A 21,683-nucleotide genomic window follows, 5' to 3' on the forward strand; every position below is an offset into this window, starting at 1 on the left:
CAACAACGTGCTTTTCAACGAGTCGCAGCTTTCGTTTGACGAGATCAAGTCGAACGTGTTTGTCGCGAGCGAGGACGGCGATATCGTCGACATGCCGTCGTCGACACCGCCCGCTCCTGTTGCGAGCAGCGCGCCTTGCACTGTTTTTGCCACGGCTCTCGCACTGGTTGCCGTCGTGTTGGCTGTGGAGGGTGTGGGTCTCGTCTAGATGAACGTCCATTCGTGTAATTGCCGAAGCATGCATAGACAATTCTTGTACACTCGGGTTGGATGGGGCTGCTCGGAAAAACATGGCCCCATGTCCCATTTGACGCTACAGCACGGGTGAAGATAGTTAGGCAAGACCGTTTGGAACCTCGATCATGTTTGGCACGAGCCTGGTTCGCCGACTCGGTGTAGGCGGTGGCCCAGCGCGATGGCGGCGAGGGTGGCTGTGACGTGATCATGATGCAGTAAACTTTGTGCACGAGCTGAAATTCTTGCAGTGTATGGACACACATGTCGACCCGACCGTGGTGTGCATTGGGCAAACTGTTGCGCCGTGCCAAGCAACGCCTTCTTGACACCCCCACTCAACACCCACCTCCTGCGGTCCGGTTCGCAGATGGCTATTCTGCACAGGATCATCTTGTGGACAACAATCGACCGAGCTCGTGCGCGATGTGCAGCCACCGTCCGCTTCGCGGCTCGGTCTTTGACGTCAAGTTGTGGCTGTTGTCCCAGCATCCGGAGCACGAAGATAGATGTCCACGGCCCCGGATCGGACTCCTGTTGAGTAACGTGATGTCCAACTCAGGAAGAAGGACCAAGCGGTTGTCATGTCGTCGCCTCGCTCTGTCGAGTACTCAAACAATGAGCAGTCGATGGCGACGTGGCCAGAATTACCACGCACGCCGTCCAGTGTGGGGATAAATGGGCGTGCATGCACGTTCGCAGGAAGGGGTTTCGGTGACTTGAAGGCGGCAGTCGTGATCGAGACAACGTCAAGGGAGATGGTCCTTGTTGTGCCCAGCGGAGCGGCAAGCAACGGGGTAGTCTCCATCGTGGCCCTCACCTTAACACGAAGCGTACACACGAACAATTCACGGCGAAGTGGGTGATTACGCCAAGCTTGGTGTGATTGTCGCCCTTTGGATGAGGGCTGGTCTGGGACCATGTGGACTGGCCCCACGCCGCTGTCCTCCAAGTACTGCTACCGTTGTGGTGGCCCTGCGGGTTGACTACTGAGTCGAACAGGTCGGACCACGATGCAGAAGGATGTTTTAAGTTTGACTGCTATCGTCGATGGGAAGATGGCTCCTTGACAATCGCTCCACGACTGTTTCTAGCTAGCTTCTCTTGATGCAGGTACACCACCACGGCACTGCTCACAGGGACGTTTCAACTGCGGGGGGTGTCCACCGTGCGTTCCATGACATGAGCATAGGAATGCCCGTCGCCAGCAGGAGTACACACAGGGAACATGCGTTCTGTACCAGCGGAGTTGGTCTCTCGATTGTCGGTCGAATGACAAGGTGTCTATATCGACAAAGTCGCAACAACCACGATGAGAGCAAGGAGGATGCCATCCCTGCATGCGACAGCAGCAGTGGGCTCGTCCACTTGACTCGATATCATGCATCCTTATGACTCCATCATTCACGCCCGCATCACATGCACGTGTGGACTTCTGCGGCGGCAGTTCTCGGCGTGTGGCGGCGAAAGGTCGTCTGTCTTCGGTGGAACGATCGCCGTTCAGCGTTCAAATTCTGCAAATTCAAAACATTGCAAGTCCGCTCCCCATACGTTATTCTATATGAAATCGATTCCATCTCATATAAAAATATCCAACCCGTTCTCTAGTTTAAATTGTCCCAGATTTCAAAAAAATAATGCCTTTTGATTGGGTGGAGTGGTGTTGGACACCTGAAGGAACGAGCGCATGCCGCCAGAGCACCTGGGAACGCACGAGTAGTCTTGCCTAGAATTGCCACGACCGTCCCACCTGTAACAATTCATTTCCCGATCGCTCACACATCGACCATGAAACACCTTGTCCTGGTCTTTCTGCTCGTTGTCGCGGCTCTTGTTGCCCCCCACACAGATACCCAGACCGTCGTTGAACATTCGAGCAGCTCGTGGTCCCAATACTTTCGTCGTCTCGTCGGCCAAGTGGCCGCCATGGGTGGTAGAGGTGGCAGGCCGGGTGGAGGTGGTGGCGCTAGGCCGGTTCCAGCGCCTCGACCGGCCCCTGCACCTCGACCTGCACCGGCTCCAGCACCTCGACCTGCACCCGCTCCAGCACCTCGACCTGCACCAGCTCCTGCCCCGCGGCCTCCAGCTGGGCCGGTGCCTCGCCCTGCCGTCGCTCCTTCTCAAGTCCCGTACCGCCCAGTCACACCAGTCTCGTACGTCCGACCTGCCGTGGCGCGTCCTGTTGTGGTCGCACCGATCGGATACACATACTACCCCGTGTATGTCTACCCCGTCGCCGTGTGGCGCCCATACATTTACATCTCGCCGGTGTTTTGGGCCACCAACACGTGCTACCAAAACTACTGCTACCTCAACTACCAGCGCTGCCTGGCTGTGTACGGCGATGGGTGCTACTGCTACCCGGGGCTGCTGAGCTGCCTGCGGTCGTTCTGCTATTCGTACTACCAGCCAGTGTACGACCAGTGCAACCAAGCGTTGAGCCAGCCGAGCCGGTGTGTGTTGTCGTGCCGGCCCGCCGCGTACCCGCTGACGCCGGAGCAAGCGGCGCTGCCCGTGCCGACGAACGGGGTAAACACATCCGTGGCGGTGACGACGTTGGTGCCAACGATTGCGGCCGAGATCAAGTTTTCGGTGGTCGCGGTGGTACTGATCCAAGGCGCCAACACGACGAGTCTGTCCGGGGGCGAGTACGACTTTGCCACGGCCGTGGCGTCGTCGCTGTCGCCCGTCAAGTCGGCGTCGGTCCAGCGCGACAACGTGACCCTGCAGGCGCGAGACGTGCTCATCAACTCGACGGCGTTCGTCGAGGTCACGATCGGGGTCGCGCTGCCGTCCCTGGACGCGATGAACGCGACGGACACGCTGTTCCAAGACATGGCGTACGGCAACGTCACCGACAAGAACCTGACGCTGGGGCACACGCTCGTCGTCAACAACGTGCTTTTCAACGAGTCGCAGCTTTCGTTTGACGAGATCAAGTCGAACGTGTTTGTCGCGAGCGAGGACGGCGATATCGTCGACCCACCCGGTCCTGTTGCGAGCAGCGCGGTCTGTGCTGCTGCTACGTTCTCGATTGGAATCGTGGCTATCGTGGTCGCCACCCTTTAAATTAAGACACAATCACGTCGCGCATTCGTCTCGACATCAATTTCCTTCGACTCTTCCACCGACATAGCTGCTCCTCCCTCGACTTCTTGCAATGTTAGCATTGCCAAGTCGATTGCTGTATTGCGTGAAGTGGAGAACATTGCAGCAGCGGTCGACAAGTCTTGTGTCCGGGCATGCATGATTCATGCAAAGCAGTTGTGTCGCCGCGCCGGACAGAAACTCAAGGCAGCGGCAAGGGAAACATGGCTGGCGTCAACGTGATCGTGTTCTTCACGACCACCCCTCACGTTCTCCGTCACGGCGAGCTTCATGTCCGCGTACCCGCCGACTAGTGCGACCGCACAGCAGGAGAACGAACTGCGTGCTGGACCAAGTAGTGTGTACAGGCTTCAAGGTCCTCCGCTTGCAAATGCTGACATGGCCAGCAACCGCATGGGGTGCTTGGGGGCTACGCTTCACCGTAATGCGCGCGTCTGGAGCTGTAATGGGTTGAGATGCAATGCGGACGAAGCACCACGGTGCGACCAGCCCAGCACGGCCCATGGGAGTTTCGGTAGGGCGACTTGATCATGGATGCATGTCGTCCATTTAGTCAATTTGATTGGTTGAAATAAGGCCTTGATCGCGGATATAATTGGCTATAATTTGGAATATACCCCGAGTTTCTAACATAAAGCCTTTTGATTGGCTCCTTGAGAAATTCCGATTCTCAACCTCGGGGCCGAATTCAAGCCTCAACGGAGGCGCTGTTTGCGTGACAATCAAATCCCTCCGGCAACCGACATCACCACCGCACGCGAGGAAGAATGAGCGCGAGCCGGTCGACGTCAACGGGACGCTTTGAGCTGCATGTCCTGTCGGACTTGACCCACTTGGCGATCTCACAGAAAGGAAACGAACAGTGTCTTCTCGTGAATCGAAACGCGGCGAACACGACGTCCGGCGTCGTGCTCGAAGACGTGTCGGAACTCAACCACGCGCACGGGCGGAGCCTCAAGTTTGACGCGATTTTTGGCATCTACACACTGCTGAGGGGGAAATATCTGGCGCTTGTGACCGAGTCGCGGTCTGTGGGAAAGTTCAAGGTACGCGGTGCCGACGTGGACATCCGACAAGTGACTGGGATCGAAATGGTGCTGTTACCGACGCAACAACTCCCCCATCTCACGCCGACGCAAATGGAGGACGAAGAACGGTACGACTTCCCATCGTCCGTCGCCACCAATGCCATCATGACGATGATTCCTCAAGGTACATGGCCATGATCACGAACGACGTCGAAGCGCAACTGCTCTACTTTGCGTTCGACTACGACCTAACACACACGTTGCAACGCATGACAACGTCGCTGTCCCCGACTGTGTCCATCGCAGAGCGCGCCGACCCCCGCTTTTGCTGGAACTACCCTGCATGCTCGTTCTTGTTGGAGAAGAAGCTCTTTGCATGGGTCGTCCCCATCATGCAAGGCTATGTTGAAGTGTGCAAGAATGTATCCATCGGGGCGAACAAAACGTTCGACATCCTTTACATCTCCCGTCGGTCATGTCGCCGTCAGGGTACTCGGTTCACCATGCGTGGCATCGACAGCGTACGTCTTGTTCCACGATTTGTGGTCGACAATCGTCGATGGCATCGTATGCATGGACCCTGAGCGCAGAATGCTTTGTTGTCGTGTGCGATGTTTGCACGTGGTGGTGGTCTTGACCATGGTCGAAACTAGCCCATGTCCATGCGCTCGAGGCCATTCCACCGATGGATTCACGTCAGGACGTTGTGAAGCGTTCTTCGATTTACCACTGAGATATGCGCATCGCATGGCATGCATGGTGGTCTTTTGTGTGAATGCTATGCCTTTCCGAGGTCCAGACCTCTCATGTCGTCGTGGATGTTCTAGGAAGGTAACGTCGCCAACTTTGTCGAGACGGAACAGGCGCTTTTGTTCCCTGACGGCCGCGAGACCTCGTTTGTCCAGGTACAGCCCTCACAAGGCGCGCGACACATTTGCTGCGCACATCTCCAACTACTTGGCAAGACGTGATAGCGCTGGCCAAAGCTGGAGCGCACACGCCATCCCTTGGTTGCTGACATGTGGGAGTTTGCGTAGATTCGCGGGAGCATACCAGTTGTGTGGAGCTCGCCTGTTACACTCAAGTACGCGCCCAAGGTGTACCAGCGCCAGGAGCTTGAAAAGGACACGGCGGCATTTCAATTGCACGCCGAGGAATTGATGAAGCTGTACGGCCGAGTTATCCTCGTCAACTTGATCGACAAAAAGACGGAGCAGCTCAAGCTCGGCGAAGCGTTTGAGAAAACGTTTGCGAATGCGTCGGCGCTCAACACGCACATCCTGGCCAACATTCGGTGTGTGCCGGCGCGGCGATTTCGCTGACACATTCCCCGTAGCTACGTCTGGTTTGACTTTCATCGGGAATGCCGCCGCATGCAATACTCCAAGTTGGGCAATTTAATCTCTCAAGTCGACGACGACTTTCAAGATTACGGGTACGTGGACAAGTGTGCGCGGGGGACTCGAGTTCCGTCGCCATACGAGGACGGGTGCATGCTCGTGGCGCGCGGTGCGCGACGGACTCGGCGTCGAAGCCGCCCGCGCGATGGGTTATGCGTATTCTTGTCGATTTGTTTGACGGTCTAGTGTACAAATGGCCAACTTGATGGTGGTCGGTCCTGTTTGGTTGTAGGTATTTTTCCAAGTCAGCCACGGGGCAAGTCACGAGCACGCAATCGGGGGTTGTGCGCACAAACTGCATGGACAATCTCGACCGCACCAACGTCGTCCAGGTGGGGGATGTGCCTTAACCTAGCGCGACCAGACACCATCAAGCGATGCGTACGTAGTCGCTGTTTGCGCGTCGAAGTTTGCTGCTTCAAGTCGGCGAGTCCGTGCAAGGGAACGTGCTGACATCGCCGTTCGACTCGTTTGAAAAAACATTCAAGAACGTGTGGGGCAACAACGCCGACGCGATCAGCTTCTTGTATGCAGGCACGGGCGCCCTCAAGACGGACTTTACACGGTGCGCCACGACTGGACGCGATACTTTATTGCCTGGACTGCATGGAACGACGCGTTTTGTTTGCCAACCTGGTGTGGGTCATGCCGCCTAACCGTCCGATAGCACCGGCAAACGCACGACGCGCGGCGCGCTCCAAGATGGGTACAACTCGGTCTTGCGGTACATCCTCAACAACTTTTACGACGGCCACCGCCAAGACGCGATGGATTTGCTCTTACTGCGCTACGTTCCATCTCGGCACAAGGGATCGCCGTTCGTCGCGGCGTCGTCGTTGGTATGCAAACTCTGTCTCTTGATTGTGACGGGCATGTTGTTGGCTGCTCACAACGACGTCTAGCAAACGTATTTGATTGGGTTGGTCGGGACAACACTCGTCCTGTTCACGGGCCTCATTGTGTGGGACGGGCTAGAGCTCACGCACTTGTTCAATCGGCTCTTGCATGCCACTGGCACGGTCGTCGCAGCGCTCGCGTTCACGTTTGGGTACTTTGTTCGCAGAGGGACCAAACTGGCGATTGCAAACCGACCCGCGTTCCGCCCCGAAGACGGCTGCACAACATCGTGGAAGTAGACGTCTTGCCTGGCGCTTCGTTCGCTTCGGCAAGATGCACAGCTGCGCTCCATCGCGCTACCTCATGCGGTCACTGGTGCTCGTGTGTGCACGATCGGACAAACTAACGTAAACACCTGCCATATTTGTGTCAATTCGCGACGTCATTTTGCGCATGTCGAGCGAGACCACGGGGTTGCTAGCATCCTTCGGCGCCAGTACTCCAATTAACACGTCATTCAATTGTCGGCATGTATCGCCGTCGAACGGGATGCTCTCACCGTCCAAGGACACCACAGGAGCCGTGCTTCGTCGTCGGCGCGCGACAAGTACAGGAATCGTTCAATGCCAATAGCCCAGCCACGTCCACGTCATAGAAGTAGGTTTTGCAAGAGCTGACGGATCTTTGCAATGGGGGTAGCTTCGCCAAAATGCAACAAACTGCACGCTCCCATCAATGTTCCCATGGGACGAACGCGTCCGACATGGTCATCCTTGCCAGCGCACTCGACTCTATCATACCTCGTCCGTGCATCTCGACGATTGAATCATGCATCGAAGTGAGCTACCTCGACGGACTCTGCGCATCGTGATTGCCGTGCCGAGCGATCTTTGGAAAATGGTGTTTGAAACACGATATTAAACGAATTTGTGTTTAAAACTTGATGCAAAAAAACGACACGCTATTGTGCGGCGAGCGTCAGTTTAGCTTTCGTGTACTCTTTAGTCCAGCCATCATGCTCGCTGTCCGCCGTGCTGCTGCCCGTGTCCAAGTGTCTGCGTTCTCCGCCGCCGTGCCTTCCCGTTCCTTCTCGGACAAGTTTGCCGACAAGGAGCGTGCCGAAGAAGCTCGTTACTTCAAGTACGTGTCTTTGGTGCTGCCTGCGCGACAAGAGATGGACTGACATTGCCTGTTGTTTGTAGCAAGGAAGATGAACGTGCCCTCCGCAAGTTGCTCGCCAAGTTGAAGGGCCAAGCCGATGCTGCCGATGCTGCCGGTGCCCAAACCCAAGAATCGATTGAAAAGAAGGAATTGGCCCAAATCCTTGGCGCCAACGCATCCCCTGCCACGATTGACGCTTTGATCAAGTGGAAGCACCACCACCATTAATCCACTTCTCCATCCAAAACAGCAAGGCTCAACCTAACCACCGTTAAAAATGTGTCCATTCAATCGAGTTATCGTCCAAGATGTGGTGCAGACGTTCTCGAACCGCGTTAGCGCTTCTTCTTCTAGGACGCCATTGAAGGGCCTGATATGTCGGGCAGGTACATGCATGAGCAATACCCATGACATGTATGTCCGACGCTTATTTCACCGTCGCTACGTCCTGCATCGTTCTCAACATTTCGCCGTGCGGTGGACGGACGGTCCTTCGAGCGGCCTAATTATAGCACGTCGCATTACATTGCCACGCGCCATCTCCACTTCCTCCATGGTTTATGGTCGCAGCGAATATCCAAACTTGCAAGCCGAGCTGAGGCTGCGGAACGCCCCTGCGACGCTCCTTACCTCATTGACTCGCAAAGGCACTGCCTCAACCGCGTTCAGGACCCGTCAAACGCACCGCAGACTGCCACCCCGTCTCCGCGACGCTGCAGATTTAGGCTTACCATCCAACAACGATGCTGCATCCAACTTGTCACGGGGGAATCTCTCCGCACTTGAAAAAGGCGACGATGACGACAGCTGCGACAACAGCGACGACGACGCCACCAGCCAAGTCCACGACGACATGGCTCATATGGACGATATCCTCCTGGCCACGCAGTCCCATCATCATGACGAATTGTCGGTAGCACGTACAGCAGCTTTGTCACCACATGCAGCCTCGACTGTGCCACCACGACTGCACGAGTCGAACAGCTGCACTCTCGCCAACGCCAGAGAGAAGGCGTTGAAAGGATCGTCATGTCTAAGCCATAGCCAATCCGAACCAACGTTGCCGTCCAGGTTCGTGGTTTGTTGTCCAAGGCATGGCCATGACCAATACGTTGCTGCAGATGCCTCGACCACCGCACGAACGTCAGCAATGCTACCCCTGTCATGATCCTGTAATTCCTTTCACTGTCAACTCGTCGATAGCGAGGCAGATCATTCATGCAGCCCTCACTGAAAGATGGACTTCGTAGTGGCCACGGTCGGCTACGCGTGCGGTATGCCCGACGAAAGTGCTCGTCCAATCCTTCCCAACTGCGACGACTCCCAGCGTTCCTACCTGCCGCGGCTGCTGTGATTCCTCCCCTAGAAGAAGACAACGAGACCGGTTTCTTCCTCACCGAGATGGACCTCGACAGCGCGTACGTTCCTCTGGCGAAAGGCCTCGCCCTCGGCGCGTATCAGCTGTACGGCCAATGCCACATCGACGCCGCCCTGACCACGTTTCGCAGTGTACGAATACGCCTCGATCACAGCGCGTGATGTCATAGCCCGCTCTCACTCCTTGATGCGGTAGGTGCTGCGCGCGGCAGAGGAGTTGGACGACATTGTGCTGCAAGCCCTCGTGTGCCACCACATGGGGACTGCGGAAAAGGATGCAGGTGACCTGTCGGCGTCCCGTGCGAGTCACACAAAGTGCATTCAACTTGCGCAGTCGGTGCATCACGCCAAGTTACAAGGCCGAGGGTTCAAAGGTACTGTCATGCTCCTCTCCACCAACGGTCACACCCTTGTCCACACTCCTAACTCCTTCGTGGTGGCCAGGCCTTGGCGTTGTCTGTGTGTCGTCCCAGCAATACTCCGCCGCGTACGACTACCATGTTAAGTGTATGGTGATCGCAACGTCCGAGAGTGACCACGAGCTCGCGTCACGGACGCATGCGAATCTTGGCAACGTGTTTGCCGCAAAACGGCAATACGTGGATGCCATTGCGAGCCACACGAACGACCTGAGTTTGAGCACACAGCTCGATTCATACGTTGGCATGGCCCGCGCCCACCGCAACCTCGCCCTCGTGTATGCCAAAATGAACGATGTGGCACAGCAACGGCACCATGAGGCTGAGGCTGCCGCGAAAGGCCCCATGCCATTCCTTCACGATATGACACACCACGCCCATGACGTCGTGGGCAATCTTTACTGCCAAGCTACGGTGGGGACAGCGATGGCTAAAGTCGCCGGCCAGTTCATCGAGGAGCTCGTCCGAGATCTGAAGTGACCTTGGGCGACGCCCCCTCCCTCGCTTGAATAGCCCATGCAGTCGACTCGCCTCGAAACAAGAGCGACGCACACCCACTCCACCAGTGCGCCATCGCCACGCGCAGATGTTGAATCTAACCACGTAACGAGAAGACGTGCATTGATCAGTCGTGGCCGTGCCACTAGATCCATGTTGTGTTCAGAGCGCCAATGCCGCCTCCTCCTGCATGTGTTCTCACCCATCATGCGCGTTACCGCCGTCACGCGACAAGGTCCATGTGGCGGCCTCCTCCAGAGAAACTGACCGTGGCGAATCCGAAGCCAATGCATTAATATTTCGAGTTGTCGTTTATATTTTCAAGAATATATATATAATATACTGTAAAGCGCTAAATATTCTTGATGTTGTATACAACATCTATCTCAACTCGATCCATAATCTATCAAGATACTACAATACAGTATCCGAAATTGAGAAAATGACGCACAAAACACGTTCAAATTTTGCTTGTTTTACGAACTTTGTCGTGACTAGTTCAAAATTTCACAATATTCGAAATAAAAGATAAATGTGGTATTTTCATACAAATATGCAGAGGCTGGTCCCTGAGTAGGCTGTGCGGGCGACATGACGACTGTCTTTGATTGAGAAATTGCTCGTAACACTCTTTCTTCGCATACATTGGCAGTAGGCTTCAGCACCACGCGAGGATTGGTATGTTGGAGCGCCACGGACTGCCACGCGAGGTCGTTCCTTCGCCACGAACAGTCGCTCGTGCGTCAAAATTCGGGTGCAATGACTACGTGCCTGTCGAGTCATAGAATGGAGAGGGCTACATGCATCGATCGAGGCAAGCGTGGTCGCATTTCACACTAGTGTGGCGTCGACGGCTCGGGGCTTTACGACTTGCCTGCCGTTCGTCGCATGCGAGCATGCAAAGGTGGGGCGGCGGTCGAGTTGTTACAGCAAGCACCAACATTCCGTCAAACGACTTGGGGTTTCTATGACATACGTTCTCAATCGTGTGCACTTTGCCATTTGGTGGCATTGGCGTCCTCCATCGCATCCTTTGCTAGGTGTTTGAAAGTTCTGGAGCTGGCAGTTGGGCCGTCGCGTCGGCCATTTTGATATTCGACACCGACCATGCAGCGGAGCAACTCGTTGACGGACGCGACACCGCCATCCAGAGCCAGCCCGTGGCGAAGGTACAGCACGCCATTGCCGGAACCAGTGGGGAATGATGGGATCGACCCGGATGCTCTCCAAGGGCGATGCCGAAGCCTCACGCAAGAACGAGACTTGCTCCGCGAACGGCTCTTGGAAAAAGCCATGCGAGAGGCCGAGCACGAAATGATGATCCAGGGACTGCAAGACCAACTTGCGAAACTCACCGTGCTGTCTGTGAAGCGCCAGAGTCGATACGAAGAGCTTCTGCAAGCGTACCAGGAGTTCAAGAAAGCCGCCATGTCAGAAATTCATGACGACGTGTGACGGCGGACCCAATCATCCCGCGGAGCTCCTTCACCACGATGATTCACAGCGATCCGCATCTTGCTTCATGTAGTCTTAAGTGTCGTTGAACTATGTCTAGTCCATCCAGTCGCGTTCTGTCCGTTGTGTCATTCCAACACCGCGGCCCACACGTGGAAAGAATGGTCGTAGAAGGACGCGCTACCGACAATTTGGCGCTTCGACTGGAGTGTCTGTGGGTGGTACCACCAATCCACGCCGTACGCTAGCGATGTTTGCCGGGTGTACTGCGCTCGACACTGGACTGTTCCATCCGTGCTGGCCTGTGGCAGCGCCACGTCAAGGATCTGAAACCCATTGTGCATGCATGCCGCGAGCAGCAGCGACTGTCGACAATCGTTAGGTCCGTCCACAAGATGAACTCGACGGGTGTCGGCTTACCTCGTGCGTTGGATGCCATTTCAGCCGCCACACGCCGCCACCCGTGCCGTACTGCAGGACCGGGCGCTACCACAAGCCTCGTGTGAATGCACGATGTTGTCGATCGAGTGACCTTTCGTACTTTGAACGACCGTGTGTCCCATATCGAAATCGATTCGTCGTAGCTCCCCACTGCCAAGACGTGGTCGTTGTGCGGATGCGTTTGCATGCTGCACACGCCCATCGTGTGCACGTTTCGAAGTCCAAACGTCGGGCGGGCGACGGACCGCATGTCCCACCTGCATCACATCCAAACAAATGCAATGGACCGTGAACACCAACGAGGACAAGTCACTCACAACAACGTACCCCTTGAACGCGGCATCGTCGCCGCCAGTGTACAACACGTTCAGGTCGTGGGAGTTCCACGCGGTGATCCAAACCTCAATTTCACTTCCAAACAAGTCGTGCGCGCGCCACTACAGCATACGCACTCGCGTGAGTCTGAAAGAAGTACCAAAGACCCGAATGGAGTCAACCGTACGTCCTCGACAAGGTCGAGAGCACCTTCGCCGTACTGCCATACCGACACTCGCCTATGCATGGAAATAATGAACGACCGCAAGAGTATAGGTCGCAGGGACGCCGATCGCTGCTTTACCCGTTTGACTGGCTCACAGCCACCTGGGGACTTGTGGCCGATATTACACGATTGTTCCAGTCCTACACCACAAATGACTTGACTAACACGCCAGTCATGACAGGTACCTTAAACGTACCAAAGATAAGAACATCGTGTCGGTCGGGTCGGTCGACGCCAAACGGGCCAGCTCCTGGGACTCCTACGTTGTGCACAGGATGAGGTTTGATGAAGGCAACTTCTTGCCGGAGAACCTCGTGGAGCTCCATGATATCCAGCGTTCCAGCCGCCGTCGCAAGTCCCAGAAGCGCCTTGTTGTTTACGCGTGGAAATGACCATTTCATGTCAAACACCCCGCTCTGCATCTCGACCAACGACTTGTTGACCATGGCGACTGCTCCATCGCTGTCGGTGGATGTCGACAACGAATGCAGCGCAACGGTGCCGCTTCGCGTGTCCGCTGCGTCATCGTGTTTAGTCAGTTGATACGTTCCCACGGCCATGATGTTCTCATGGCCTTCGACCGGACAGCTCTCGATGCAGTCGGCGTGGAGCCCCGTGTCGCGGACTTGCAGCGTCGTTGCCATCCGTGGTTGTACCGAGTCATGTTATCCGTATACGCTCTACAAATCTCGATTTGGATTGGTGGCTGTCGACAGATTATCCGGATTCCACCGCTTCAACTTCGACATCCACGTCAAAGCACGTAGTGTACTCTTCGCCGACGTCGTAAATGCGATTGAAGGCCCAGAACCAGACGAGCGAGATGCGCTGCGGCTTGTCCACCGCGGGTAACTGGAAGGAACCTTCACATGGCTTGCCTTCGCGGGGCCGCTTGGAACCCACTTGGCCACACAGCCCGTCGTCAAATGGGCCTTTGCCAACTACAGTCACTGCACCGCGAACGGTCGAGTGCGACGCATTCCAGACCTTGGGCAAGTTGAAGCGGTGCAGTGCATATGAAGGCGTCCGATTCCACAAGATGTACCATGTCGAGGTCACGGGGTATTGTCCGTCGCAGCCACGCGGATCCTTGGGTAGACACTTGTCGTGCGTGACATGGCCGTTCGAGTTGTAGCGGAAATGCACCGTCGCATTGGGCGAACAAGTCAGTCGGGGGTATTTCTCCGCTTGTACGGGAGTGCTCTGCGTCGGGGAACAGAGGGCTTGGACCCCTTTGTAGTTTTCAATCCTGTACGTCATGAGGCGATCAAAGTCGGGGCTCTTCGGTGGCAGGTCCGTACGGTTGCGGTAGTTGCGAGGGTAGCCCAGCGTGCCGGGGGAGCACCACAGCGCATCGATCCACGAGTGGCTTTCTGCTGGCTGCGTATAAACCAGTAGCGTAACCACACACCCGATGACTGCGAGGACAGGCATTTTCGATTGTGATTTCGATTGCCACCGGCGAATGGCAGAAAACCATGCGGCGCAGAAGGCATGGAGCGTAAAAACGACCATGTCCCAGACCATGAGCCACTGCAAGTAAAAAGCGTTGTTACTTGGACTCAAGCTGGTGAGAATTTGACGAGTACCTCTCCACCAAAGGTACACACCTGTAAACGCCGCCACTCTCCTGCTTATGTAAACTATTGCGCAGCACATTTGCTCGCTTGGCTGCGGCACAACGTGGCCATGTTCGTGCTGCGCATTGTTTTGCATGGCGCTGTCGTTGGAGCCAACGAAACCCGACCTGACTTGAATAAACGACACGATACCCATGTTAAGCTAGACTTTGAGTGCTGAAAACAACTCCGTCTCTGGAGGGTCGAGTTAGAACTCTTCGAGTAAGAGCGACGCGTATGTTCGGCACTCGTTCAGGTCATCATGCAGCAGGTCGTGGACAATGTCTTGGCCGTTGTTCTTCTTGCACCGAGCGAGGTTGGCGGGATGGCCAATCGCGCTGCTGTGGAGGGCCATGATAGCGTTGCGACGCACGTCCTGCGGCCACGGCATTCCACAGTCAAGGACGGCATGAAAAAGTCATAGCTTGAGCTACGTACGTCTTCTGGGGACAGCACAAGCTTGAGCAAGAGACCGATCGCACCAGCATCCCCAACCAAATCCTGCCACCGAATCATTCGCGCATGACTTTCCAAGCGATGGAGATGTGTCAGGTCGGATTTACTTGGCTAAGAACATTCAAGTGCACACCGTGGCTAAGTGCCCATGCCGAACTCTCGTTGGTCTATGCACGACATTTCAAAAGTGTGATAAATTGCGATCCCACGTACGTCTGGAGCGTACGATGACGACAAGAGGAGAACGAGATCGGGTAACCCGCCAACCTATGCAATGGCCCGTGTTCAACGAGGTCTAATTCACGGCGACGTGGGGTGGTGCAGGAGCTACCTCTCGCAATTGGTTCTGCGCCATCACATCACGAGTAGACAGGACGTTGCCGATGGTGAGCGCCGCCGCGCTTCGAAGCGACTCGCCTGGAGCCACACAAATGCGCGGTCATCTTGGCAGGTGACGACAAGTATTTCAAAGGAAGGGTGATACCTCGTCCTGCTTGCAGCAGCTCTGTCAAGACCTGCATGCAGTTAGTTTCTTCCAAGAGGCTGCGAGATGCGTCTGGCACAGCGCTTGCGTTGCCTGTGTCAACAAAGTTTAGTTACCCGCCGATTGATGATGTTGAAGTTTTGCTGGTCAACCAATATAGCCAAGCAGCGCACGCTGGATGCCTTCGTGTGCATTCTCGGCTTCGAGAGCTTCCACAACTCGCGACAGGATCGTGCTCTCGAGCGCTAGGTTGTGCGACGTCAAGTTGGTCAAAGCGAGCGTGGCTGCTGCCTGGATGCGAATGTCGGGGGATTGCAGTTGGCCGGACACGGCGAGGGCCACATCAGGCGCAGAGAAGATCGAGGGCAGCTGAGTTGGCACGTCCGAGTTGGCACACAGTTTTGCAAACGCAAGAAACGACGGAACAGCCACATTCGTGTCGTTTGACGTGGCAAGGTGAAGGAGCTCTGGAGCAAGCACAGTTTCCACGCGCTCCGACTGAACCAGGCGCTGAACAGCCTTTAGCGTATGAGAGCCTCCTAGTCACATCGTAAGCTGCGGAATCGTGCAGCGAGTCTCCATCCAGGGAACTACCTCGTCGCAGCTCGGTGATGATGGCACTCGCCATGGTGCCACACAGCGGTGAACTTGGTGGTGTTTGATCGTTTCACCAATCAACGGGGACATTCAAAATCATCTGCCAATCAAACGTCGTCAATCACGTTCTCGGATTTTTATTAGCGGATTTTCAACTCTTTTTTACCAATCAAGACAGACGTAGAATCTGTCAAACGGTGCTGCAGGGCATGAACTCTTGATCTGTTGCCCGAAGGAGTCGCGACCAGCATGATGCCCTGTTCACCATGCATAGCATGTCTGGGTGAGGCATGACAGAGCTACGATTTCCATCTCAAGTTTCTAGATTCACTTCAAAGCATATCCCTAGCAGTACTCGAATAACGAGCCCCTTTCTCGAGGCTTGGACATCCATGCCGTCGCCCGCACGACGAAGCCAAATGTCGCTATTGAATGCGCAACGCCACACCCAACGCGACCTTTCCATCCATAGCCGCAGCTAGAACTTCCCGCTTGCACGAATCATATGCGAGCACGTTGCCTTCGTGGTCTTGTGCGACCAAAAAGAGCTCTTCATTGTCTGGGGGGACATGGTCGTGATCTGTGTTGGTGGCGTCTACGATGGCTGTCGTCGAGGGAATCCCCGTCGTTGCATTTGTTTGAGGGGTCCGTTGGGCTGGCATGGAGCCCTTGTCGGACGTAGCCCCCGTGCTATGTCGGGCACCTTTCTTCACGGAGGCAATGGACGAGAGTCGACGAAGCAGCGACGGCTCTTCGGGCAACCCAAATCGAACGAGATGGCTCGTGAGGAACCACTGGAGCGTGCACAGCGTGCTCACTTGTATCGTCAAGGTCGAGCTGTACTTGCTGTCGACAATGCCAGCATGCTTCATCTCGCACAAGATCGAAGTCGAATTGTACATGAGCTGCCGCGCCAACGAGTTGCGTGCGAGGAGGCGCCACCACCCTCTATTTGACACGTGGTCCAGCAACAGGACCACGACGAGGTTTCCCACCATGAGAAACAGGACCGACGGGAGCCCGCGGAGGTACCAGCTGTGCTCGAATTCGACAAAGAGCGTGTCGAGGTCCTCTGTCGTCGAAGACACGTCGACTCGAATCGAGTTGCCGTGCTCGATAAACGGGGTCCGCAACGCGAGCGCAACAACTGTCAAATAGACCCACCCGGTCGAGCTGAACGTGAGCCACCCCATGAGGAAGTTGGATCCGTTGTACCGGGACGACGCGACCATGTTGCACAGAAACTTGAGCAGCTTCAAGATCGCTAGATTCAGCCACAGCCATCGAAACGCCAACGCCAGCAGGCGCAGCTCCATCCACGTTTCGTACGCGGAGCTGGTATACCACCGCGTCACGACCCGCGCGTACACCATCGCCACGTCTTCGTCCAGGAGGATCGCGATCGAATACAAAAACACAAACACGTCGCTGTTGAAGCAAAAGTACATGAGGTCGAATGCATGGTTCACGTGCCGGTGGACGGGCGGCGCGATGACGTGAATACACCGCTGCTTCCACGTCGTCAACGTCGTCGAGTCGGTCCACCGCGCACTCTTTTGACTTGCCGCGTACGCTGCAAACGCCAGCACCACACACGCAGCCCGAATGTACAGCCCCACGACAGGACCTAACCGCCGCATGAACACCATGGCGAGCGTGTGGACCGACTCGCCGTAGTTGGCCGCGCTGTGGTGCACTGTGACCGCGTTCGTTGTGTCGTCAAACGAATACTCGATCGCACACGTGTCCATTCCGAGCTCGGTGCCGGGATGGCACCCTGAACAAAACGCCTTGCTAAAGAACCGGTACATGGTCACGTTAGTGTGAAAGCGTTGTGACATCGGTGTTCCAGGCAATGGGATCGGGATCGCCGTCGTGAGCCGCATGTCGAGGCTCACGCGGGCGGGAATATACCCCATCGAATCCAGCGTCGACGCGTTCGTGCCAGGGGGGGCCTCAGGCGACGTCGCCGTGTTCCCAAATAGGTGGGTGAACGTGTTTCCCCGAATGAACGACACGTTGTCTTGAAGATTTCCCAAGCGGATAGATCCCACGAGGGCGTTGTGGGGCCGTACTGGGTATGTGTCGACGAGCTGGCCGCAAATGTCGTTAGCGGCGCTCGTGACGACGTAAGACGACATTGTGAGCGCGTAGTACTCGGACCCGGAGTCATGGACTTGCACTAGCGTGGACTCGATCATGAACCGACCGACCATCGAGATGGCCGCCGCGGACGCGAGCTGTGGAAAGGTAAAGTCTCGCTCGAGGTCGTGGATCGAGTGCGTGTTCAGGAGGGGGGTGAAGTGGTGTCTGGCATTCCCGACAAAATCGTTGAGCTCCCAGTTGTTGCCGACAATGTCGACCACGAGCAGGATAGCGCAGGCAAGACCAAGGATTGATATTCCGTACGGCGTCACGATGTGGATGAGGCGGCGGGCGAACGACGACGACGGTGGATCGAGGTACGTCGAGAGCGGAACCACGGGCATCGAGTGGCGAAAGCTCATCGAGTGGTGAAAGCTCATCCCAGTCTGCAAAATCAAAATGACTCCTCGTTGACTGTCGTTATTCCAAGGCCACTGCAGCGGTAGGTATTTTTAGGCGGCGTGCGCTTCGAAGCCCGTTTTACGGCCTTGTACTCATCTGATTTCGCATGCTCATTTCCCCCATGACGACTCCCCCTTTTGAGCGAACCCGTGCACGAGGCATGCTCGAACGGACCGAGAACGACGATGTCCCCCTTGTCAATTGTACCGACTCGATGCCTAAGATATCTTATTGTGACCTTTCTTTTTCAGTCAGAACAGTTTGATTCATCAACTTCTCGCACTTGAGGGCAAAATAGTGGATACATTTTGAAATATCGACGGGGTTGGTCAAAATATCACGAAAATGTCAAAAACGTACGGTACAAACGGACTTGTTTTGAGTGTGTCAGTTGAATTTTGTCTGAAAATCACGATGCAATTTCGCTGACTACTGTATTGTGCCCGACAAACCATGACATCGTAAAGCAACTTGCGATGTCGGTCGAACTATCTTGCTATTTGGTGGCATCCAGACGGACGCTGGGAAAACTGGGGGAGTATCCACGGACTACTTCGAACTGACACAAATCGACCGGATTGTGAATTGTCTTGAATATTTTGAATGGACAGTATACAAAATTCAAGATATCGTGTCGGCCTTAAGACACCTGACCCACTATAGACATTGATTGATATGCGGTATCAAGTACTCCGAGGTACTCACTGAGGTACTCACTGTCAGTAATGTAAATTCAATGTCAACAGTGTGGTTTTGCAAACGTAATATTCCTAGTGGCCTTATCAAGCAAGTTGCCACAAATAAACGGATTAGTTTGTTGCAGCATACAGTGACAACTGAAAACGAACGTGCCAATTTAAGAGGAACGACAAGTAGCCAATTACATTGCATCTAACTTGGCGGCAAAACTTGTACTAGTATATTAAATATATGATGCGATTGAATGCCACTTTCGCGCAATACATGGCTCGTCGCCCAAGAGGCAGATACACGAGCGACGACCTCGAGTCGGCAGTACAAGAGGTCGTGTGAAAGGAGCTCAAGGAGTTGAGGTTCGTATCGTGCAGAGTGCATTCGTGGCGGTCATAGTACTCTCTTCCTTTGGATTTCGGGAATGGTCAAACCAGACTTCCAAAGTAAATAACCTCTACAAACCATATACTCAACGGCTGACATTGGATACCATTCCCTCGCAAAAACTATACAGTGTCCAATATTTTGTTGAAGATCACGACAATATTCTCATGAAGTGGCACACAAAAATGTTTCTAATTTTTTTGAAAAATCGCATGTCAACATATCGTGGCTAGGATGAAATTCGACACCCCCCCGCTGCGAGGCACTATTCAGAAATTCAAAACGACGCCATCGAGCTGAGGTATGGAAATTTCACGCTGGTGTCTCCATCTTGAAATTGGCATTTTACGCAGCTAGTACTTGCCACAGGGGATATTACACTGACCCATGGAGAATAGGCACGTCGTCCTTCCTAACGTCGTTGGGCTCGAGGAATACCTTTCATGCCACTGGGACCAGAGCAATTACAATCCCTGCGGATCGCTTTGTCACGATGTCCTGCATGAGTACATCACACTCGTTGAATTCTCCTCCGTTCTTGCCGCACGAAGGGCCATTGATGCAACCTTTTTGAACGCGGACATCAAGTCAAAGTTGCAGTATATACACACGAGGAACCATTGCAGCATACCACAGCACAGCCGTTGAGACATCGCTGAACGGTCGCATCGGTTGCATTCGGTTACGCCGTGTGCACTAAACTGTCGGATTTATCAAACGATGGGGACGGTTTACACTCGGCATTCGCAAAGCGACTTGGTGTCGGCTTCAAGGACCGCCTGGGGCCATGGATGTGTTCTTAGCATCGTTTCATGTAAACGATACGTGTTTTGTGTCGACGTTCTATCGAGCCGAAAGATCTGGTAGTTCTGGGGCAGGGGATTGTCCTACTTGACTGATGGAAATCAAAGCAGTGCGGCGGAACCGTCGACGTGCATCCATGTTGACCCATGCCGTTCATTGGGTCAAAGCGCGCATCGTTCCACCTCACCGTCCCGTTCCTACGGCTACAAGTGAGCAGAAAGATCATCGGCTTGCATCGTAAGCGCCACTGCCGACCTTGCAGCATCTGTGAGGGGGGGAGTTGCTGGCGCATTCGTACCATCTTACTTGTAGCCTCTATTTTTGTCGTCAGAGCACACCGTTCATTGTTCAACGACGAGTCATCTAAGTCATTCAAAATCCAGGTAGTCAACAAATGACGAGTTGATCGCATTCTCTTGCGCGTTAGCAAACGCACGTGCAAGCTTGAGCGGGGTGCGATACAAGATATGTGGCCGACATCTTTGGCCGCAATTGCCAATCCATTGCTCGGATCGCATGCCCCCGAGGAGTAGTGCAGGGTGCACACGTCGACGTGGATGGCACGCTTCCAAAACAACTGCCAAGTTAAGATGTCGCCAACTGCAATAATCATGTTGGATCGACCCGTAAGTCGGACAAGGCTCGACAGATGAGCTGTCCTGTGAGGTATGTCGTCGATTCAATTTGTTTTTGGCACACCGTCCAAAGTTGTGAGGTTGACTCACCGAGTGATTTGTACAGCAAACTTGTCTGCTCAAATCCAGTCACAGCGATGGGCACCTCAACGTGCTTGGTCTTAACGAAAGACAACCCCACCATGCCGACGCAAACACATGAGAAAAAGAAAACGTGCACCGACACAGCCAGTCATAGCATTTCACACTGCGTATATTCAAGTACAGTGCCTCGGCAATTCTTGCACGCTTCCTGCGTGACGACGACGTCCTTGCCACGATACACACAACGACCCCCAAAACGACTGGAACGCGAAACTTATCGCAGCGTATGTGGCAGCGTGGACGTGGTGTCGAGCGATTCGAAACAAACCGTGTTGCCGTTCATCGTGCCAGAGCTCCAACACTGCCGGGCTGAAAGCATGCCATTGGGTCAAAGCGCCCATGGTCGAGGCATCGTTCCACCTCACCGTCCCGTTCCTACGGCTACAAGCGCACAGAATGGTCATCGGCTTGCATCGTAAGCGCCACTGCCGACCTTGCAGCATCCGTGATGGGGGGCAATTGCTGACGCATTCGTACCATCTTACTTGTAGCCTCTATTTTTGTCGTCACAGTACACCGTTCATTGTTTAACGACGAGTCGTCTAAGTCTTTCAAAATCCAGGTAGTCAACAAACGACGAGTTGATCGCATTCTCAAGCGCGTTAGCAAACGCACGTGCAAGCTTGAGCGGGATGCGATACAAGATATATGGCCGACATCTTTGGCCGCAATTGCCAATCCATTGCTCGGAACGCATGCCCCCGAGGAGTAGTGCAGGGTGCACACGTCGACGTGGATGGCACGCTTCCAAAACAACTGCCAAGTTAAGATGTCGCCAACTGCAATAATCATGTTGGATCGACCCGTAAGTCGGACAAGGC

General features: G+C 54.7%; 9 protein-coding genes across 10 annotated transcripts; 4 read left to right on the forward strand and 5 right to left on the reverse strand.

Annotated features, from left to right (window-relative positions):
* Positions 1-1,896: 1,896 nt before the first annotated feature.
* Positions 1,897-3,911, reverse strand: H310_03183 (hypothetical protein). The gene has a single exon (XM_008866972.1). It carries the CDS (start codon positions 3,069-3,071, stop codon positions 2,637-2,639), a length of 435 nt encoding a protein of 144 aa, XP_008865194.1. The 5' UTR covers positions 3,072-3,911; the 3' UTR covers positions 1,897-2,636.
* Positions 3,912-4,072: 161 nt separating this feature from the next.
* Positions 4,073-7,484, forward strand: H310_03184 (hypothetical protein). Its single transcript, XM_008866973.1, has 9 exons — positions 4,073-4,498; positions 4,555-4,891; positions 5,198-5,275; positions 5,408-5,664; positions 5,707-5,805; positions 6,003-6,102; positions 6,160-6,335; positions 6,438-6,609; positions 6,673-7,484. The coding sequence occupies exons 1-9, from the start codon at positions 4,110-4,112 to the stop codon at positions 6,904-6,906; spliced, it is 1,842 nt and encodes a 613-aa protein (XP_008865195.1). The 5' UTR covers positions 4,073-4,109; the 3' UTR covers positions 6,907-7,484.
* A 104-nt stretch (positions 7,485-7,588) lies between these two features.
* Positions 7,589-8,063, forward strand: H310_03185 (hypothetical protein). The gene is made up of 2 exons (XM_008866974.1): positions 7,589-7,747; positions 7,810-8,063. The coding sequence occupies exons 1-2, from the start codon at positions 7,623-7,625 to the stop codon at positions 7,994-7,996; spliced, it is 312 nt and encodes a 103-aa protein (XP_008865196.1). The 5' UTR covers positions 7,589-7,622; the 3' UTR covers positions 7,997-8,063.
* A 231-nt stretch (positions 8,064-8,294) lies between these two features.
* H310_03186 (hypothetical protein) lies at positions 8,295-10,191 on the forward strand. The gene is made up of 5 exons (XM_008866975.1): positions 8,295-8,839; positions 8,890-8,940; positions 9,019-9,277; positions 9,342-9,519; positions 9,590-10,191. Exons 1-5 carry the CDS (start codon positions 8,322-8,324, stop codon positions 10,042-10,044), a joined length of 1,461 nt encoding a protein of 486 aa, XP_008865197.1. The 5' UTR covers positions 8,295-8,321; the 3' UTR covers positions 10,045-10,191.
* Positions 10,192-11,067: 876 nt separating this feature from the next.
* H310_03187 (hypothetical protein) lies at positions 11,068-11,664 on the forward strand. The gene has a single exon (XM_008866976.1). It carries the CDS (start codon positions 11,170-11,172, stop codon positions 11,515-11,517), a length of 348 nt encoding a protein of 115 aa, XP_008865198.1. The 5' UTR covers positions 11,068-11,169; the 3' UTR covers positions 11,518-11,664.
* H310_03188 (hypothetical protein) lies at positions 11,560-13,148 on the reverse strand. The gene is made up of 8 exons (XM_008866977.1): positions 12,811-13,148; positions 12,696-12,758; positions 12,578-12,639; positions 12,461-12,512; positions 12,286-12,395; positions 12,059-12,215; positions 11,938-12,003; positions 11,560-11,882 (listed from the first exon to the last, which is right to left on the reverse strand). Exons 1-8 carry the CDS (start codon positions 13,141-13,143, stop codon positions 11,646-11,648), a joined length of 1,080 nt encoding a protein of 359 aa, XP_008865199.1. The 5' UTR covers positions 13,144-13,148; the 3' UTR covers positions 11,560-11,645.
* A 68-nt stretch (positions 13,149-13,216) lies between these two features.
* H310_03189 (hypothetical protein) lies at positions 13,217-13,933 on the reverse strand (the record flags this gene model as incomplete). Its single annotated transcript, XM_008866978.1, has 1 exon — positions 13,217-13,933. The coding sequence occupies one exon, from the start codon at positions 13,931-13,933 to the stop codon at positions 13,217-13,219; it is 717 nt and encodes a 238-aa protein (XP_008865200.1).
* Positions 13,934-14,241: 308 nt separating this feature from the next.
* Positions 14,242-15,711, reverse strand: H310_03190. 2 transcript variants are annotated; one of them, XM_008866979.1, is made up of 8 exons: positions 15,653-15,711; positions 15,211-15,597; positions 15,059-15,151; positions 14,906-14,991; positions 14,788-14,841; positions 14,682-14,741; positions 14,557-14,619; positions 14,242-14,494 (listed from the first exon to the last, which is right to left on the reverse strand). In XM_008866979.1, exons 1-8 carry the CDS (start codon positions 15,684-15,686, stop codon positions 14,327-14,329), a joined length of 945 nt encoding a protein of 314 aa, XP_008865201.1. In that variant the 5' UTR covers positions 15,687-15,711; the 3' UTR covers positions 14,242-14,326. The 2 variants fall into 2 exon arrangements, with proteins under 2 accessions (XP_008865201.1, XP_008865202.1); XM_008866980.1 differs by having other exon boundaries at positions 14,557-14,741.
* A 249-nt stretch (positions 15,712-15,960) lies between these two features.
* On the reverse strand, positions 15,961-17,098 carry H310_03191 (hypothetical protein). The gene is made up of 2 exons (XM_008866981.1): positions 16,871-17,098; positions 15,961-16,802 (listed from the first exon to the last, which is right to left on the reverse strand). Exon 2 carries the CDS (start codon positions 16,651-16,653, stop codon positions 16,081-16,083), a length of 573 nt encoding a protein of 190 aa, XP_008865203.1. The 5' UTR covers positions 16,654-16,802; positions 16,871-17,098; the 3' UTR covers positions 15,961-16,080.
* Positions 17,099-21,683: the final 4,585 nt, after the last annotated feature.

The sequence above is a fragment of the Aphanomyces invadans genome (assembly GCF_000520115.1).
Source record: "Aphanomyces invadans strain NJM9701 unplaced genomic scaffold supercont1.5, whole genome shotgun sequence".
Lineage (NCBI taxonomy): Eukaryota > Oomycota > Saprolegniomycetes > Saprolegniales > Verrucalvaceae > Aphanomyces > Aphanomyces invadans.

Bases quoted from the DNA above. Each gene is read 5' to 3' on its own strand.
- H310_03191 (XM_008866981.1), bottom strand. From the start codon at position 16,653: ATGGTGGGAAACCTCGTCGTGGTCCTGTTGCTGGACCACGTGTCAAAT.
- H310_03185 (XM_008866974.1), top strand. From the start codon at position 7,623: ATGCTCGCTGTCCGCCGTGCTGCTGCCCGTGTCCAAGTGTCTGCGTTC. The intron at 7,748-7,809 runs GTACGTGTCTTT...TGTTGTTTGTAG, and splicing joins GAAGAAGCTCGTTACTTCAA to CAAGGAAGATGAACGTGCCC.
- H310_03190 (XM_008866979.1), bottom strand. From the start codon at position 15,686: ATGGCGAGTGCCATCATCACCGAGCTGCGACGAG. The intron at 14,742-14,787 runs GTACGTGGGATC...TGTCGTGCATAG, and splicing joins CGTCATCGTACGCTCCAGAC to ACCAACGAGAGTTCGGCATG. The intron at 14,620-14,681 runs GTAAATCCGACC...ATTCGGTGGCAG, and splicing joins ACTTGAATGTTCTTAGCCAA to GATTTGGTTGGGGATGCTGG.
- H310_03184 (XM_008866973.1), top strand. From the start codon at position 4,110: ATGAGCGCGAGCCGGTCGACGTCAACGGGACGCTTTGAGCTGCATGTC. The intron at 5,806-6,002 runs GTACGTGGACAA...GTTTGGTTGTAG, and splicing joins GACGACTTTCAAGATTACGG to GTATTTTTCCAAGTCAGCCA. The intron at 6,103-6,159 runs GTGGGGGATGTG...ATGCGTACGTAG, and splicing joins ACCGCACCAACGTCGTCCAG to TCGCTGTTTGCGCGTCGAAG.
- H310_03183 (XM_008866972.1), bottom strand. From the start codon at position 3,071: ATGTCTTGGAACAGCGTGTCCGTCGCGTTCATCGCGTCCAGGGACGGC.
- H310_03187 (XM_008866976.1), top strand. From the start codon at position 11,170: ATGCAGCGGAGCAACTCGTTGACGGACGCGACACCGCCATCCAGAGCC.
- H310_03188 (XM_008866977.1), bottom strand. From the start codon at position 13,143: ATGGCAACGACGCTGCAAGTCCGCGACACGGGGCTCCACGCCGACTGC. The intron at 12,513-12,577 runs GTAAAGCAGCGA...TTCCATGCATAG, and splicing joins GCTGTGAGCCAGTCAAACGG to GCGAGTGTCGGTATGGCAGT. The intron at 11,883-11,937 runs GTAAGCCGACAC...GATTGTCGACAG, and splicing joins AATGGCATCCAACGCACGAG to TCGCTGCTGCTCGCGGCATG.
- H310_03186 (XM_008866975.1), top strand. From the start codon at position 8,322: ATGGTTTATGGTCGCAGCGAATATCCAAACTTGCAAGCCGAGCTGAGG. The intron at 8,941-9,018 runs GTAATTCCTTTC...TGGACTTCGTAG, and splicing joins GCTACCCCTGTCATGATCCT to TGGCCACGGTCGGCTACGCG. The intron at 9,520-9,589 runs GTACTGTCATGC...CGTGGTGGCCAG, and splicing joins ACAAGGCCGAGGGTTCAAAG to GCCTTGGCGTTGTCTGTGTG.